Source organism: Nyctibius grandis, chromosome 1 (genome assembly GCF_013368605.1).
Source record: "Nyctibius grandis isolate bNycGra1 chromosome 1, bNycGra1.pri, whole genome shotgun sequence".
In the NCBI taxonomy this organism is placed as follows: Eukaryota; Metazoa; Chordata; class Aves; order Nyctibiiformes; family Nyctibiidae; genus Nyctibius; species Nyctibius grandis.
This window is the reverse complement of record NC_090658.1, coordinates 80361164-80379838: the sequence shown is the minus strand read 5'-3', so window position 1 is coordinate 80379838 and position 18675 is coordinate 80361164. Positions and strand designations below refer to the sequence as shown.

General features: G+C 41.4%; 1 protein-coding gene across 3 annotated transcripts in view; it reads right to left on the bottom strand.

Annotated features, from left to right (window-relative positions):
- Positions 1 to 2449: 2449 nt before the first annotated feature.
- PDSS2 (decaprenyl diphosphate synthase subunit 2) overlaps positions 2450 to 18675 on the bottom strand; it is a 134620-nt gene continuing 118394 nt past the window's right edge. The window contains exons 7-9 of one of the 3 annotated variants that reach the window (XM_068399992.1): positions 16051 to 16086; positions 6320 to 6374; positions 4613 to 4686 (exon numbers count right to left, since the gene is read on the bottom strand). In XM_068399992.1, coding sequence (XP_068256093.1) covers positions 6330 to 6374; positions 16051 to 16086 — 81 coding nt within the window. In that variant the 3' untranslated portion in view covers positions 4613 to 4686; positions 6320 to 6329. Of the gene's footprint in view, positions 4687 to 6319; positions 6375 to 15210; positions 15326 to 16050; positions 16087 to 18675 lie in introns of those variants that run through there. The other 2 variants (XM_068399977.1, XM_068399983.1) reach the window with 2 other exon arrangements.

Below are 18675 nucleotides of genomic sequence, written 5' to 3'. Positions count from 1 at the left end.
CAGGACCCTGCACTTGTTGGGGGGTCAAGTCCCACACCATTGGAGGTGGAAACTGTTCTAGATACCTGCCCATATTCTCCCATGCACCTTGCCACCCACAACCACGCTGCCTCAGGGCACACCCCTGTGTGATATTCCTAAACAGTCAGTTAACCTTAGGAAAAGCTGGAAACATTCTTGGGACACGCCAATGTGAACATTCTGATTCCCAGGGATGTTCAAGATACTGAAGAGTCATTGTAATGTGGTAGAAAGCACCTACCCTGCAGGAGATGAAGGGGAAGGTGCCGTTCTTTGTTTCCTCCACAAATTGTCTCTTGGAAGAAAAGAGGGAAAAGGTGTAATTGTTAATTGTCTCCACGAGATGGTTCCCGAAGTACTGGGACGGCAGCAATGGAGGGCCCAAATACCAGATTAGGCTCAGGGCCAGTGCTTTCATCATAGTTCTCCTGGGCAAAACACAAGCAAGTGCTACACAGCACAGCAAACTGCAAAAGTCAAACCCTGCCTTTCACAAGCTCTCAAATTTTATGTACAGCAAGAGAGAGAGCATGACACGGAGGGGGTAAGGGAACAAATAAACCTGCATCGAGAACAAATAAGTCAACATTGCAACCAGCAACAGCTGAACAAGTATATAAGTTCCCTCTACCACACTCTGGTCAAATGTCTCGTTATCTTGTACCTATGTGTGCCACACTGGGTGCCAAAAAGGACCGTGGTGGACTTAACCCTGGCTGGCAGCTAAGCACCTCACAGCCACTTACTCACTGCTCCCCACAGTGGGATGGGGGAGAGAATCAGAAGGGCAACAGTGAGAAAATTCATGGTTTGAGTTAAGACAGTTTAATAGGTAAAAGGGAAAAAAATGAGAACAAAACAAAGAAAAACAAGTGATGCAAAAGCAATCTGACTGATGCCCAGACAGTCCCTGAGCAACAGACCCCTTGGAACACCCCCACACCCCATCCCCAGTTTTTATTGCTGAGCATGATATTATACGGTGTGGAATATCTCTGTGGTCAATTCAGGTCAGCTGTCCCAGCTGTGCCCCCTCCCAGCCCCTTGCCCACCCCCAACCCACTCGCTGGGCATGAGAGTGAGGAGCAGAGAAAGCCTTGGTGCTGAGCAAGCACTGCTGAGCAATAGCTAAAACATCGGTATGTTAGCAACACCGTTTTGGTCACAAATCCAAACCAGAGCACCGCATGGGATGCTATGAAGAAAATTAACTCCATCACAGCAAGACCCAGTACATCAGGGTAAATTTTTGTTCTCTTCCTTAGGAGGCTGCTCCTGAACTGGGCTCATAGCCCAACAGGGATGATATGGAAGTCATGCAGGTCACTGGAGGGCAACCTTGTTAGTCAGGGCCTAGCACACATGGCCACCAGGAGAGGCTGGCAGAGCTGGGGCTGCTCCCGCTGGTAAGAGGAGGCTAACAGGCAATCAAACTGCAGCACACAGGTGCAGGACAGGGAATTTAGCAAGGCACCAGAACCAAACAATTCTTGGCAGTAGCAGGTGGTAAATAATGGGCAACAGCCACCAGCTATGGTGAGGCAGGTTCATGCTGGACATCAGGAAAACTCCTTCACAATGAAGGTGGAGCAGCAGTGGGACATGTTGCAAGGGGAACCTGTGGAAGCTCCATCCCTGGTGTTTCCAAGACTTCACACTGGCACCAGTCTGCTTCAAGTGGGAAATGTCACTTGACAACTTTCAGCAGCCCCTTCCAGCCAGCACTTCTATTCTTCTAAGTACCTTATTTTCCAAACAACCTTCCTATACAGTGTTATCACAATTGGAAATACTCGGCTGGCAGTTAAATGGCTTCCCATCGCAGACCTATGAAACAGCCATTCTAGTCCCTGCAGCTGTGCTCTCTGTAGGAGATGAATTTAGTTTGGCTTAAAAAGCAATTGGGACCTTGTCCTATATTTTGTGCACCCGTGCAATGGTCCAGCAATACAATACCTGGGAGAAGTTCAGAGGAGCAGCCGATTGGTACCTCTGGTTGAGTAGCTAGATGACTGAAGTAAATGGTGTGAATGCCTTCCTCAGCCACCCCCAGACCACAGGCCTCCCTCTCCCTGACCTCTTTAGAGAGGTCGGTGGAGAAAAAGCATCAAGGAGATGAAAATAAAACCAGAACAGCCTTAAGGTTCCACCATTTCTCAGGAATTGTGTAAGGTGTGGGGAGTATATTAATACACAGCAGGGATTAATTCACCAGGAGTTTGACAGAGGGGTATAATACTTTGCTTGTAGTTTACCTGGAGGAAGCAAGACAACAAAAACTTCTCAATAATTACAGGAAAATATCTTAAATATAAGATTACTTGATAATATTGGTAAGGAACAATTGATTTTTTTTTTTTTAAATCAAGGTTAAAGAAAAGTTTAAGCGCAATCAGAACTTTCTGGTGATAAAATACAAAAAAAGTCATTAATTTTTGCTGATTTGCCTTTATTAGTAAAAAGTACAAATAAAAAGTTGTACTTTCATGAAAAAGTAAACCAGGCTTACACAGTTTTGCAATATGTTTGATACTTCTTTCACACAACTGAGGTGACTGAGGTGAGATGGCTCAGAATATCTCCAGCAGACCCAAGCTTCTTGCAGCCCTAAATCATTACGAACCCCTTAATGTAGATGTAAGAAAAGAGAAGATGACGTATGGCTCCTAACCAGACCCAAAAAAAGCTGAAATATTACTGTGCTTGAATTTAGGTATTTCTTTCAAGCACATGTCTTATGTTAGCAGAACTTCAGGAAACTTCACAGGTGAAAATGTACGGTGGTTAGCTAAGGCAGATGCCTGTGACTGCCACTGCCTGGGCCACGCTTCTCGGTGCTCCTCTTCGGTCTCCAGCCTTCCTGCTGCATCAACAGCACTAACTCAGGCAGAAGTGCCAGAGTCTTGGGAAGAGAGAAAATGCCAGGGCAGGCACGAGAAAGAAAGTGCCAGCAAGAAGCGGTCTGGTGTTGAAGCCATTCTCCAGAACAAAGCAAGTCCTGAGTTCTGGATGCTGCTCCCATACAAAGACTGTGTCTCAAGGGTGCTTATTATACGTATAATATTATGGTATAATATAGGAATATATTACACAGAATATTATGTACATTATGCAGGATGTATTTTCAGTATATTTTTAGAGGATAGAGTTTTTATTTATATTTTGCATTTGGTGGAATGCAACACGCTGGTCTATGACAAACAAGCTGTGTGACAGGGGGAAGGAGTGCAGGGGGAGAAGGAGGGAGGAGAGAATTTAACAGAAATAACTCCACTTAGTGTTTGAGTGAGCGATGTAATGAAATCTGTTTGCTGTGCTAGCTGTCTCCAGATTGGGCTGTAATTACACCACAGAAGGAAGAAAGGTAGCTGAGTCTCAATCTAGATCATTTATGTAAACTCAGCCTTCTTGTCAACGGCGTTCTCAGATTGCGTGCATGCAAACCACAAAAATCATCTCCTATGAACAAAACAGAGACTGTCTCAAATTGCAGGCTTCTGATACACCTTATACACTGGGCTGTAATTGGACTTTAAAATTCAACACACTGAGGTTCAAAACTTCTCCAGTGTTTTCTGCATTTTATTCAGCGCAGTGAAAGACTGTACTCACAGAAGAGTATTCCTTCTTCCTTTCTGCCAAAGGCCCATGTCTAGCCTTACAGATTAACATTTATTTGGCTTAAGTGAATGCAAGTGTCACAAACCTAGGAAATTCTTTTGTGTTAAGACTGTGTTGAAACAAACTGCTTGATCTGAGGGAGGGATATTCTCTCCCCCAGGAGAGTGGGAAAAACCTAATTCTTTGACCCAGAGCAACATATTTTATACGCACAGTATAAAACCCAGGCACTCACTTTCCTTAACAGAGCCAAATTAATATTTGATTAAGTATTTTAAAGCTCCTACTTACCATGCTTGACACATTTTCTCAAATATGGAAAGCATTAGGCACAGGGTAATTTTACATTTGAAGACATAAAAACAGTATGAGGAGACACGACTGCGTGCAGACAGAGAGAGGATTTCCCCCCATTAATCCCCCAAACTGCCCTTCCCCTTGATAAGTGGGTACGTTAATTCCTGGCTTTGGCAGCTTGCTCTCTCTGGGCAGGTTTGAGCGGGTTTCTTGTGACACCTGGATCTTCACGCCCCTCCATCCCTCCCTCGGGCAGGAAAACCACCGGCCTCCGCCCTGGCGCCGTCCCCGCCGGTGCCCAATCAATACCGACTTATTTCCTGTCCATTTGCTGAGGTCACGGAAACAGGACTCATTAATTATTTCTACCGGTGCAGCCTCAAGTGTGCTTCTGGCACAACAAGCGAAAGCCGGCTGTGACCTTTTTTTCTTCCCCCTCCCGAATTTTGCTGGTGGCGGCGGCAGCTGGTGCGCGTTCCTCCATCAGGACGGGACAGGGGGACAAGGCACCCAGCAGTGCAGCCGTCGGTGTCCCCACTGGGTTGCTCCCGCACACGGAGGGAGAGCAGCTCCTCCCGGGGCGGCGGGTCAGGGAAACCTGGTCACGGCATAGACGATGTTGGCCAAGGCGGCCCTGGCCTCGGAGGGAGGGAAGCGCTCCAGGGCCGCCAGCGCTCTCTTTCCGTGGCTGCGGCACAGATTGATGGCTGAAGTCACACCTTTGCCGGCCTTGATCGCTTCCTGCAGCTGTCAGAAAACACAGGCACAACAGGGTGGGTTTCAGCAGTGCCAGTGCATGATTATCTCTGAGAGCACAGGGCTCCTGCTGCCCCTTCCCGAGGTAAAGGCAAGAACCGAAGCCGTCAAAGCTCTTAAAATATTCTCAGCTGCTCCATTTTGGGTCCCCGCTACAGCAAAACTGTGGGTAATTTAAACTACATCACCCATTACTTCATCACCTGAAAGATGCTGGCACTCCAAAGGGCACACTTAATCTAAAAAAACCCTCAAATTTCAGTATCTGGGCATTTCATACCTAAGCCACTGCCTGAGAGCTTTTGTGCAGAACTGGCAGACCAGCTGCTCACGCTCTCGTTTTCTGCAGACAAAAACTGGATTTTACTAACACCCATTCCATCCCGTTTTTGGAAACAGGCACAGGATGACACATGTTGAACTCTTGTATTTTGTAATACAGGTTTCCACTTACATACAGGATTACATTCGTTACAGTGGGCAGAAGCAAATTTTGTCAGTAAAATGGGATGCATTAAACTTTATCATACTGAGATATATCCATGCAAACTCAATCTCAGTAAGAGTAGGGAATTTGACAATGGTTCGGAGATACATCATATGAGAAAGAAAATATTGTTGTGGAACAACATTCATGGCATGTCTGTGGAACAGACATTTCATGGCAAGCTGCTGGAAAGATTCGGCACCTAAAAAACTTAGGTAAATGACAGGTTAAATTGCTATGAAATAATACGAACAAATATGTCAAACAAAACATGTTGTTTTTTCCCAGTACCTCAATTTAGCTGAAGCTCTAAATAGTAATCACATTTATTAAGGGCTTTTTTTTAATTATTATTTTTTCTTAAACAGCATCATGAGCCTGTCATGAAACACTGTTACGTTTTTCCACACTAAAATACAGGTGTCCCCAGACCAACTCCAGCCTGATGCCTCATGCTTGAGCCTGGGAACCAAGGCCAGGTAGATCTTTGGGATTTGATTATTCCAAAAGCATGACAGCATTTCATGATCTTTAATGTGTCCTACCTGGCTTTCTTAAGTGGGTTACATCACTGTATCAGCTTTTAATAAAAGGGCTTTTCTTGAATGCAGATATCTACCGTAACTAATTATACAGAGATTTATAAATTCTGTTCTCCTCCAATACACAGCCCAATGCCCCAAGTCATTTACAAATACATCAGTATAACCTTATCTATCTAGTCTAAATCATGTAAAAAATATCTGAATACAAACTGAACTGGATTCATTATCTGTATTTAAAGATGAAATTAGCTGAAAGCATATTACAGCATTTGAGTGTTCAAGTCCCAATTCATAAAAATTTTATTCTCCACTTCAGTTGGAATCTTCCTGCACTGTGCGCTGGAAAGGAACTTGCCCTGAGGCATAAATGCACCGCATAGCTAATTCAACACATCGTCTAACGAACAGGAATCAGCCATATAACCACAGCTCTACAGCAAAAGTGGGGACAGGTGAGATGAGGTACGCTAGCAGGATGAAAAGGTGTTTCTTCCCCCTTCCTTAAGGCACAACTTTGCGAGATGGCAGAACCCACACATCTTGAAGCAAACTCTGCTGATTCACTGAAGCTCATTAAAAAGGTTTAGCCTACCTGGTAATACTCATGTAAGTACATACTGAGATGTAAACAGGAAAGAAAATAGCTCCTAGAAAAAAATAAATTTTTAAACTGGTCAAAGATCAGAGGAGCTTAGTTTAAGCATATATGATTGATTGCATATATATACTATGACTTACTCGTAACACCAAAATCTGGAACAGGGCAGAAATCTAACGCAAGGACACAATCCATTTACACGCTTGTCTTGTGTAAGCCCTTAGACACACGTAGGGCCTTGAAGCCAAAACAATTGCAAAGCTCATGTCGGACTATACACAGAGGAATCACTATACAAAAATCAGACTAATCCGCTATTGAATGTTTCCAAGCAAAGTTCAAGGATCCTCAAAATGAAAATTACCTGCTCACATGGCAAGCTCCTTCCTCAGCTTTTCAGTTAGAGATCATCCTAGGTAACGAACAACTTACAGTCCTTAAAAACCCACCTGGTTTATGTTCCATTTGCAGAATCAACTGGTCAACTCAAATAAGCATACACTGAGGCAAACCAGTCTGGATTAATCTGGATTAACTGGACTGCATGCTACCTCTATCTCAGCTGGGGTTGTAAAAGGAAAAAAAAAAAAAGAAAATCACTGGGATAGTTATTAAAGAAATACAGGATATAACTCCATAGGAAACCAGGCTTCAGTAGCCCTGCTGTAAGCAAAAAACCCTAATTTAAGCCTTTAGCTGTACTGTTAGTTGTACTACAGTTACACTTTCACACTTGCTTTCAGTTTTTGAGCTTCAATGATTTTAGGTAATGAGCTTCACAAACTAAGTGCATAGAAAAAACAAACATGTATCCAGTTTAGACGTATTATTTTTTAATTTTGTTTGGATAGGAGCAGCTAATTTTTGAGGCAAATAAACAGAAAAGCAAAATTAATTGCTTTAATTTTTTACTTTATAAACTTTAATTAAACTCCCTCATTAATTTCTTCTAAATAAAATAATCTGCTCTTTTAGTCTCTACTTATATGGCATCATTTTGTTCATCAAACATATTTCCACTTGTAGGAACAATTTCATCCACCACTAAAACACAACCTTCTTCAGAGTGGCATTCACTAATTAAAACAGAATACAAGTCAAAATACAGATTGTTTTGACACACTTTTCTCCAGTTGAACTGCTGGACATGCTGCAATACTGCATTTCAACTTTTAAGCTTTTGTTCAGACCATTGGCACTAAAGCCCTACTTCTTTCTAAAGGCGCCAAGAATCTGAAAAATTATTGAGGGTCTCTCGTTATTTAAATTCAGCTTAGAGAATAGTCTTGCAATAGTGCAGCCACGTTAAGACTCAGATGGGAAGTGGTATGTGCCTCCCTGCCCCCCAACATACCAACACTGTTTTTCTTCAGCACCTTCTGTTTTCCTCAATATAGTCAGATACTGACCAGGCTTGACAGTTTTGCCTGGTACACATGAAGCTCAGAACCCCAAAGTTTTATGTCTAATGGTTGTTCTACGTATCTAAGAAAAAGTAACAACAACCACCACCACCATCACAACAAAATCTTCACAGGCTGGGAAAAAAGATGCCTCGCTGGGCACAGCACATCAAGAGTCTTGCTCCATTCAGCCTGCTCTACCTGTGCTAAGCCCAGCCTCATCCATTTGACCTGCAATGAATTTATTTTTATTTCTTCTCGTTCCCTAGTCTTTGGCTAGAAGGAGGGATGGCTCTGATCAAGAGTTACAGAAAAAGTGAAGAGAGACTAGAAAGACACGGAAATGAGGGAAGTGCGGAGGGTTTCTCATTCTGAATTCTCTGAATACACATGGGAAGACAAACTGCTGAGGAAAGACTGGGCTCTACTGCTCCAGCTTCCTCCTTTCCTTCCCATCATTTCCATGTCAGCTCCTACCTCAGCCATCTTATACCAGCAAACCAAGAGGACAAGAAAGGGACCCTTTCTGAGCCCTTCCAACTTTAAGGCTGCTTTCCACTATCTCCCTCTGCACCCACAGGCTCTAGGCATGTCCTGCAAATAAATGGTAACAAGCCATTGATTGCTTCTTAAAGGTTGCCTCTTGCCATGCCTTGGCCCACTGGAAAGGAGAATTTTATATCAGCACCTTGTTTTCAGGCTTCCGTTTCCTATCCTTCAGGAGACAACCATAAGCATCAAGTAGCTGGAGTAAGGGCATTTTCCACTCAGTCCTCTGAGGTTTGCTGGGCCAATTTTGAACCAAAACTCAGAATAGCAGGCACTTTCTATAAAAAGGGGGATCTGGGTTCAAGACCTCAGTCTCAGGACTGCTTCTGTCTCTCATGTTAAAAGCTACTGGATAAAATACAGATTCAATTTTGGGACAACAGCCATATAACCATATATAGTCTGTTCATGGTCTGGCCCTACATGTGGGAACACAAGGGTGCTACAGATGAGAACTTCTCTGTTCACTGATTTATTCATCTAAGTCCACCCTAAAACCAAAAGAGTATGCTTGTGTCCCATCTCTCTGCTTATGAGCTAGTAAGACATTAAAACTAAGAAAATTATTTCCTGCAGTAGAGCATAAGTGAATAATAAAAAGAAAACCTGTGATGTCTAGGCCATACTATATATAAAATTGTAGAGAATTCACATTCCTGCCCCTACTTTGTAGCATTAATGTTTGGGGCTTTTTAGTTAAACATTTAGGCATATAAATAAGGGATATTCTACATCTGCATTCACAACTTTGATAGGGTCTACACAGCTTTTAGATTCTACTGATTTGTTACAAATTTACAAAGAGTAATGAAATTATGATGGTGAATCTCAAAACCAACTGCTAGTTTCACATATGGCACTAAATGGCCATTCAACAGAAGTTGCCTCTAACCAGATTTGACAACATTCAACTAGATTCAAATCAATGTCCAACAGGCCAAGAGGTCCACATCCTGTTTTTCTGATGTTTCAACTATACTCTTTTCCCTTCACAGTTAGTTATCCATACGCAAATATTTTCTTGAAGCAGTGTGTCCTTGCAGCAAAGATCATCAACCACTTCTTGGGCTGTGTTAACAAGCGTAGTCAGCAAGCAATTACTGCCTCCTGTTTGGGGCTTGTGAGACTGTGTCTGGAGTGCTGTGCCCAATTTTGGGTTTCCCACTAAATGAAAGACACTGCCATACTGCAGCGACTGCAGCATGAGGCTGGGGCTGCAGATGATATGGGGCTGGAGCCGCACACGGTCTACAAGGAAACGCTGGGAATTGCTTAGTTCAGCCATAAGAAGAGAAGGCTGTTATTGCTCTCCCAACCATCTCACGGGCAAGCGCAGAGGAGTCCGAACTGGACTCTTCTGAGAAGTGTACGTGGAAGGGACAAGAGGCAATGAGCACAGGTTGCAGCATGGGAAATGCTGATTAGACCCAAGGAAATTCTTTTCCACCAGGAGGGAGGTCAAGCACTGGAATAGGTTGCTTAGGTCAGCTGTGAAATTTCTGTCCTTGCAGATACTCAAAACTCAACGGAGCAAACCCATACTGTCTCTGCTCTGAGCAAGGGGTTGGACAAGACATGCCCCAGAGGTCCCTTCCAACTTAAATTATTGTATGATTCTGTGAATAAAGTAGAGTTCAAAGTACTATGTTTCCCAGTCTCTTTGTTTTAAAAAGGCAAAGAGAAAATTTCTGATCCATACCACAGAAGTTAAGTATTTACCTTTCAGGCCAACTGTTCTGGATTGCTATGGGACAGAACGGCTTGTCTGAGGGCAGTGAGAGGTCAGAGAGGCAAGCTAGGGACCGCTGGATTTTGGAGACTAAAGAATTAAAGGACACAAAAACTAAGCAGGTGTTCAAGTACAAAGACAATTAACTTCAAATCTTCTCTGCTGAGATCTTTCTGCCTTATTTCCTAGCCAAAGGAAAGAGGATTTTATAAATATGTAAAGGGCAAGTGTCATGAGGATGGAGCCAGGCTCTTCTCAGTGACATCCCTTGACAGGACAAGGGGCAATGGGTGCAAGTTGGAACACAGGAGGTTCCACATAAATATGAGGAAAAACTTCTTTACGGTGAGGGTGACCGAACACTGGAACAGGCTGCCCAGAGAGGTTGTGGAGTCTCCTTCTCTGGAGACATTCAAAACCTGCCTGGACGCGTTCCTGTGTGATATGGTCTAGGCAATCCTGCTCTGGCAGGGGGATTGGACTAGATGATCTTTCGAGGTCCCTTCCAATCCCTAACATTCTGTGATTCTGTGATTCCTTTCAGATAGCTCTACCTGTAGGGAACAACAAATTCGGGGGTGGGGGGGAAGAATCCCTGAACATGTGGTGAATATTTGGCTGTACTAGGCTTTATGTGCAAAAGGAGAATAAGAACACTGAAATTCTTATTTTTTTTTTTGCAATGGTCAAACTTAGGATTAATTGAGAAGATATCAACAAGTAACTTCAGAATTTTTTTGTTGTTTTAGAAGAATGATCCTAAACAGCTACGTTTCTTGTACGCTGAAGTCTTCAAACATCATGCATTCTCTCTGATCTTGAGGTGAGCTAAAACATTCTACATTTCTGAAGCGCACAGTACTCACTGAAACAAAAAGAAACCTCAAAACACAAAATCTAAATTGATCTGTGGCCGAGTGACTGAATCATGCTCTAAGTGTTTGCAGTGCTCTGCACTGGCTTTTCTAAATTTCTTTTCTCTTCTGTGGGAACGCCATGCTCAATAAGCACTGATGTTTTAGACTGCTGAAATGTTACCTTGAAAAGGTAACGACATGTTTCACAGCTAGTAGATCAATTTTGTCAAATTTTTGCTTTGTTTTTTAAGTACCTTGGAATGTCTCAGCATCCAAGCTTACAGTTTTTGTGGTTGGACACAGGGTTATGCTCTTCCTTCTCGAAATGGGCTGGACAATCATTTAATTGCATCAGTTCGTAACATCATAAGATAATAATTTTTTTTTAAATCTTTGTGTGCTATATGCAGCACGATATGCCAGTTGAAATTGCGGCAGTGTTTATCCAATATTTTCTTAGAAACTTTTTCTATACACAAGGTAAAGAAATGCACATTTAAAGGGCATAAACACCCTGCAGAAACTTCCATTAGTAGAGTAGGATTTATTTTCTTTACTCATCTGACAAACAGAAAAATTATCTTTTTACTTCAAACTCAAAAACACCCTATCTAGGAAGAGATCAAACCTGGAGAGAGTCACCCCCAGCAGCAGAGGGAGGATGGCCTGCTTACAGGGAACGCTGCTACTCCAGCTGTTACGCAGCTCTTGTAGTATACTTTGCCAAAAAGTGACAAGTCATCCCGAGACACTGATTGTACAGACCCTTTAATATTTTAGAAGAGACACCAAATCCTCCTCCTCATGCTTTTTCGTGTCTTTCACAATGAACTTAACAAGGCCCACTAGCTTTTAAATCTAAACAATAGTAGTTAAGTGATGCCCTTTTACCAAAAAACATTAATTTCTTAGATCACAGTAATGCAAATAGTGATTATTAACTGTCATCTTAGCATACACAAGCAATTAACTTGATATTTATGTTAAAAGATATGAAAGTCGTCTGCTTTAATGAAGCAAAAGTTGTGCTGGATTCTCACCCCAAAGCAACCATGAAAAATACCCACTGATTAAAAACAAAGATGCAACTGATTTTTGGTACTGGATGTACACCTTGGTAATTCAGATATGGTTAATTCCAACAGAGGAGAAAATTGCCTTTTCTGAATGGTTTTGGCTGCTTTTGTAATATTACTAACACATCTAAAAAACCCCCCCCATATTCATTAAATCACTGACTATTCTGTTTTTTTAATATATGTAACAAAAGGAACTAATGGCAGTGGCTGCTCCAGAACAAACAAGACAAATTTCCATGGAAAACTGCCACAGGTCATATGCATCTACAAACAACAATCCTCTGTTTTTAACTCTTCGCTGCATTGCGGGAGCAAGAGAGTGAACAGTCTATGGCCTGTAAGTCCCGTGACACATCTCACAATGATTCTCTGACACTTAATTAAACAGAACCGTAGGACCACTGTTGTCTATGCCAAGGGACAGTAAAGCTGCTCTGCAGAGAGCACTGCAGCAGGATGAATGCACCAGCCGTGGCAGCCAATGGTAAGCTGGGCAAGGGGAGCCACGCAACTCTTCCTAACGCAACTGGATGACACCGTGTTATTTATTAGTTACATGACAGTAGGCTATCCCTGAGAAACCTCCTTGTTTCCGAATGTGACTTTTCCCATTTTTCTCTAGCGCTTTCCTGCCATATGGAAAGTTGAGACATCAGTGCTGTGCAGTGTATGAAGGGCTGGATCTACCACTTCTTGACTTCTGGTACTCCCAGTACTGTACAAAATCTTCTCCCTGTGTTAACATTATGCACAGTGTTTCATATACAAACCAACAAAGTATGTCACAGCATACTATGCTGAGGTACCGTATTTCCCATGCCAGTTTGGATGAAAGGCCTCCACAACAGACAACAGAGCAAAGGGACAGGGCTAAAGTAAAAAAACCCCAAAGTTTTGCTACATCCTCTTTCACTTGACTTAATTTATCTTTTCTGAATATTGCATTTAGAAAAACAACAAATCCTTGCAGTTGCGTACTCACTAGCTGCAAAATACAGGATTTATTTCTTTATTTAGCTTTATCTTATGATTTTTCTAGAGCCTTGGCCAGAAAACAGGAGTTATTCCTACCCTACTCATTTCGGCTACTAGACGTGCCTTTGTTACACTCACTTAACAAGTCTATATAATGCCAAGCACCATTAAGGCCCTGACTTCAGTGGAGGGTTTTTAATCAATATTGTAAAATAGCAAACAATTAAACTGAGAATCTCAATTTGTTGTTTTAGAACTACATATATTATCTTGCATGCGAAGTAAATGTAAAATGGATAAAAGCTTTTTGATTTTAAAAAGTCTGAGATTTTTGCTAAAATCTGACATATAAATGAGGGTGACAGGAAAGTTGCTGTCTCCTTCAATGACATACATAAGTTTTGTCCCTGCCATATATTGGTACTTTCTCTTTGTTATCTGAGAAATACCAGTAAAACACAGCTGAAACTACTTTTTCATCTCTGAAGAGACTTTCAAACACCACAATGATGGATCAATAGTTTGTCTGGATACAGTGGTGTAGGAAAAAAAAAAAAAGAGTGAAACATTCAGATACTGTTGTGAGAAAATACATTCAGAAACACAAACCTTAAAATAAGCCTTTTGTGATATCAAAGTCCTTCTGATAAAAAGATTCAGAAAAGCTGGGAGAAAAAACACACTAAAAATTTTGCAGAACGTAGTGACCTTACTAACATGAGAGTCTCAGACTTAATTAAATTAACAGGAAGTATTTTACTTCTATATTTATGTCAGAGCCCTCACTAAATTTACTAGTACTATCTAGATTTTTTTTTGTCAGTGAAAAAAATCAGGGTTACCATTTTAATATAACATGCATCAAAAGAACAATTCAAAATTCTTGAGCAGTCTCAAAATGGAAATAAAATAAAACCTTTGCCTTTTAAGAAGGCATGTTAAATGGGTGGATCTCAATTTCTCAAATTTACCTTCGTTCATTATTTTAATTAAAAGCCACAGTGAGTAAGGTAAAATATTCTTAAGCAGGCAAAACAGCTAACAATTTTTGTATACATGTATTTATGAATTCAACTAAAGGAACAACATTTTTATCTCAACTAAGTGGCACACTGAAGTTCATAATAAAGATGAAGAGAACAAAAATAATACAAATCTTCAGAAGTTCTACAGCTAGTTTTGGTGACCTTTGCTTTTACAAAATTAGAGGAGATATTTTGGAGACCCAATGAGAAACAAGCCCCTAGATTTGATTAGGAATGTTAAAGTAATTCTAGCAACTGAATAGAAAGGTGAGAGGGGACCTTGATGCTGAGAAGGAAAGACGGAGCAATGAGCAAAACACTGACTCTAGTGATGTAAAAACAAAGACAACACAGCAAAGGGCAAAAAAGAAATACTAATTTGTACTGCACAATGTGCCTTCTAATTGGCTGTGTGCGTGTACTGGCCAAGCTACTATGCTGGGGTGAGCTACAGGTTACTGGGTTCATTTACCATGGATGAAACTAATGACCGCTTTTATTTTAAACGAAGAAACATAGAAGAGAGGGATGTGACATCATAGTTTTGAAACTGACTTCTACAAAAAAAAAGTTTATTATTGTTTGAGCTCACAAAAACCATGGAGAATTTTTCACTATATTACAAAATTCACAGTATCTGTGCTTATGTAAGAGATTATTACCTGGAGCTAGCAAAATCACGTGCTTCCTGGCTGAAGTCAATTGCTCAAAACACAAAACTTGAAGAAGGGCTTTTCCCCTTTCTTTCCTTTTATTGAAGTGTCCGAGTTGCCTAAGCACACTATAAGTTTTTAAGTTTCATGGGAAGGATCCAAAATATGAAATAATTTCAGTTAAAATACAGAATACACTGACAAATATTTAATTCAGTAAAGTAATTTTAGATGCTTTTCTTCCATCCCCCCCTTTTTTTTAAACTATGGAAATTATATTGGGCAGGTCACAATTGTAACAATTAAAAGGAGAAAATCCATTCTGGACTTACAAAAGCAAGTTGCCTAGCTTAAACATTAGTGTCTCACATATTCAGACATATTTGAACAAGAAATTTAGTGCTCTCAGTGGAGATTTAGAAAGTCACAGTTGTACCAGTTTCTTCTATTGCAGAAAAAACCAAAAGCATAATGATTTTAAATGGCAAGCTAAGGCTGAGATCTTTTTTATGTTTTAATAGGAAGGAAAGACAGAGGGCTTTTTTAATAATCCAAATTACACGTTTTCTTAATACAGCATAATTATAATAAAAAAGTTTCACCTGTACTTGTGTGTTAGCTTTCTGCACTAGCAGCAGTCATAGCCGTAACACTCTTCAGGTCCCAGTTCAAGAAGCAATTCTCAATCATGCATGCGGCTCAATAATTTACATATTATTTCCCATTGACACTGGAGATAAGTACATCATGAGGTTCCAGTTAGTTAAGACTTGGAACAAGTCAGGCTCATGCTCAGTGAGCGAGCTGGGGACACAGCCTCATTTTCTGTCTCTACTACAAGCATGCTGTGCTCCAGTATTTAACCAGGGGAACATTCTCGGCCATCTCCTACAGCTCTCTAAGAGCTTTATGGTGTCCCAGCTACTTTCAGTAGATAAGCTAGTTCAGGTCTGCCTTTACTATAGAGCAGTCCCAGTAGCAAATGCAGCAGTGACTTAGCTAAAAGTTGTAATGGGGACTGGAAGAAACACAAATTATTATAAAACGTGTGTGTGTATATTTTTTAATAAACAGCATGGCATTAAGGTGAGATCAAAAATGTAAAAGCATACTCTATCAACATGCAGAGACCACAGACAGGAGCTAACCTGTAAATGACTGCAGAAAAAGATGACAGCAAAAGCCATCAGAAGCCTGGTTTTAAAACCAAGTTTGGGGAAGTAAATGGGATAAATAATGGCAAAAATGATTATTAAATAGCTGTATTTGATACTTACAGTACAGCTGACTATTACTGGCTTTTTAAAATCAAGAAACTGCACAAGCCATTCTCTCACACGCACAAATTATAACTTGACTTTAATAAGGAAGTTTCTCTCAACTGTCAAGAATATCCTTGAAAATATTACAAGGAACATTAAAAACAATAAGCAGATTTAAATGTAATTTACCAACCTTCTTGTAGTCCATTATATTTCCTTTTCCTTGTGCCTTCAAGAGAAAGAGAGATTTATATAAGATATTACATACTACAAACTAGAGTTGCAAGAATAAAGAATGCAATTAAAAGAGCTACTACTTCAAACATAACCAATTTTCTTTGGGAATCTGATACAGAAAAAGCTAAAATACAACCAAATGTATTACACTCAATGTAATTTTTATTTTTTTTATTATGACTTGTAGTTAAACATTTGTTGAATCCAAAATGTTTTGGTCTTAAGAAATCTTGCTGTTAGCATTAATTAATCTCTCCCCTGAGATTCTGAAATAAACTATAGTTCATATCAGCAATAACAGGATTTAACTTCTTAAAAGAGAAGTCTCCCTGCATCGATAGCGATTTGCACACAGTTAATAGTTTAGAGCTCTCAGAAGGGGATGTCAGTACCATGTCAGTGCTACTAGACCTAGGTTAGATACGCTAATTATGCTTTTGGTTTAGAATTGTATTTAAGCATACAGCATTATGCTTTATGTAAGCAGCAGATACATACAACCTATGACTCCTGGCACATCCAGAAAGAAGTATGAATACATTTTAAATTTCTTCTCACCCAGATGCAGAAAGTACGTAGACCAAATTCTTCAATTTTGTCACAGGGTGATGTAGAAGAGAAGATGTCTATGTCTTTCTCACCCAGTGGCAGTGCTCTGCCAGACCCAGAGCATCCCTGGTTAACCAACCTGAAGCCCTTCCCTTAGGTCAAATCTAGCTGTATCATTATCACCTCGTCCAAATCCAGCTCTTCTCTTTTCAGGCACATTGAGAAAAAAATCACCACTGTTTCTTTCCCTCTAGCCTCCACAAGGGAAGACCACAAATGTCAGTTCCTCTGGAACATGTCTCCTGAAATGATGTAGATTAGGACCACTACCTCTCTGGGTCCTCTGTGGGGACTTCGAAGAGCAGCCAAGAGGAGCAGGCCGACTGAATCACAGAATCAATCAGGTTGGAAGAGACCTCTGGGATCATCGAGTCCAACCGTTGGCCTGACACCACCCTGTCAACTAGACCATGGCACTAAGTGCCACATCCAGTCTTTTCTTAAACACATCCAGAGATGGTGACTCCACCACCTCCCTGGGCAGCCCATTCCAATGTCTAATGACCCTTTCTGAAAAGAAATTCTTCCTAATGTCCAACCTGAACCTCCCCTGGCGAAGCTTGAGGCTGTGTCCTCTTGTCCTATCGCTAGTTGCCTGGGAGAAGAGGCCGACTCCCACTCCACTACAACCTCCCTTCAGGTAGTTGTAGACTGCAATAAGGTCACCTCGGAGGCTCCTCTTCTCCAGGCTAAACAACCCCAGCTCCCTCAGCTGTTCCTCGTAGGTCAGACCCTCCAGACCCTTCACCAGCTTGGTCGCCCTCCTCTGGACTCGCTCCAACACCTCAACATCTTTCTTGAAGTGCAGGGCCCAGAACTGGACACAGTATTCAAGGTGCGGCCTCACCAGTGCCGAGTAGAGAGGGACGATCACTTCCCTAGACCGGCTGGCTACACTATTCTTAATAGAGGCCAGGATGCCATTGGCCTTCTTGGCCACCTGGGCACACTGCTGGCTCATGTTTAGCCGGCTGTCAGTCAGCACCCCCAGGTCTCTTTCCGCCAGGCCGCTTTCTAACCACTCTTCCCCCAGCCTGTAGCGCTGCATGGGGTTGTTGTGGCCAAAGTGTAAGACCCGACACTTGTTCTTGTTGAACCTCATGTCGTTGGTCTCAGCCCATCTATCTAACCTGTCCAGATCCCAAACTGGCATAAGGAGAAGAGCTGAGGCCTGCACTGAAGAGGAACACTATGTGGCAAGCACATCTTTGAAGAGATGTTGCTGAGATGGCACAGATTTGGAAAATAAGTAATTTTTGCAAGGGAGGAAAAAAAAACAGAGAAAAGAACTGACCAGAGCCTAAGCAAGCAGAACAGGAAAGAAAACCGTAGATAACAAAACTGATTTCATTGAAGGAGAAAGGAGACTGATCTACAGAACCTCTTTACTGAGTACTCTCTTTAAACTTAAGAGTCAGCTTTTCTGGAATGCATATTAAGAAGACAGCCTGATAGCATTTGGGAGTAGCAAAACCGCTGCCAATAACTGCTTCCTTATTTGTGTATTCCCATCTCTTTGATTTGCCAACTTTTATTCATACCAGTTGGATCTTATGGCTTTTTCGAGATAAATCTAGTAGTTATATTGTGTATCAGAACATACCAGAAATATGTCCTTTAACAAACGATTGCCTATATGCAGACTCACACTGCAGCGGAAAATTTGCCAATATGTTTGAGGAAGATGCTTTTTAGTCTTAGTAATACCAGAAGAGGCGTGCTCACCACGCCTCTTCCTGCATATAATACACATTATAAACAGCAAGAATATTTTCTCGTGCTCTGTTCCTCTCAAGCATTCAAGCCAACGGCAGTTGTGCTTCTCCAAGCAGCAACCTTATCTAACCTGTTTCCTAAGCCGCCTTACTACAACTGCATCTTTGCTTTGTTTTTTTTCTTTTTATCCTCACAGTAGTTTGGTTCTTTGACTTTTACTGACCCAAATTTCAGACACATAGATTTTTTTTTTGCC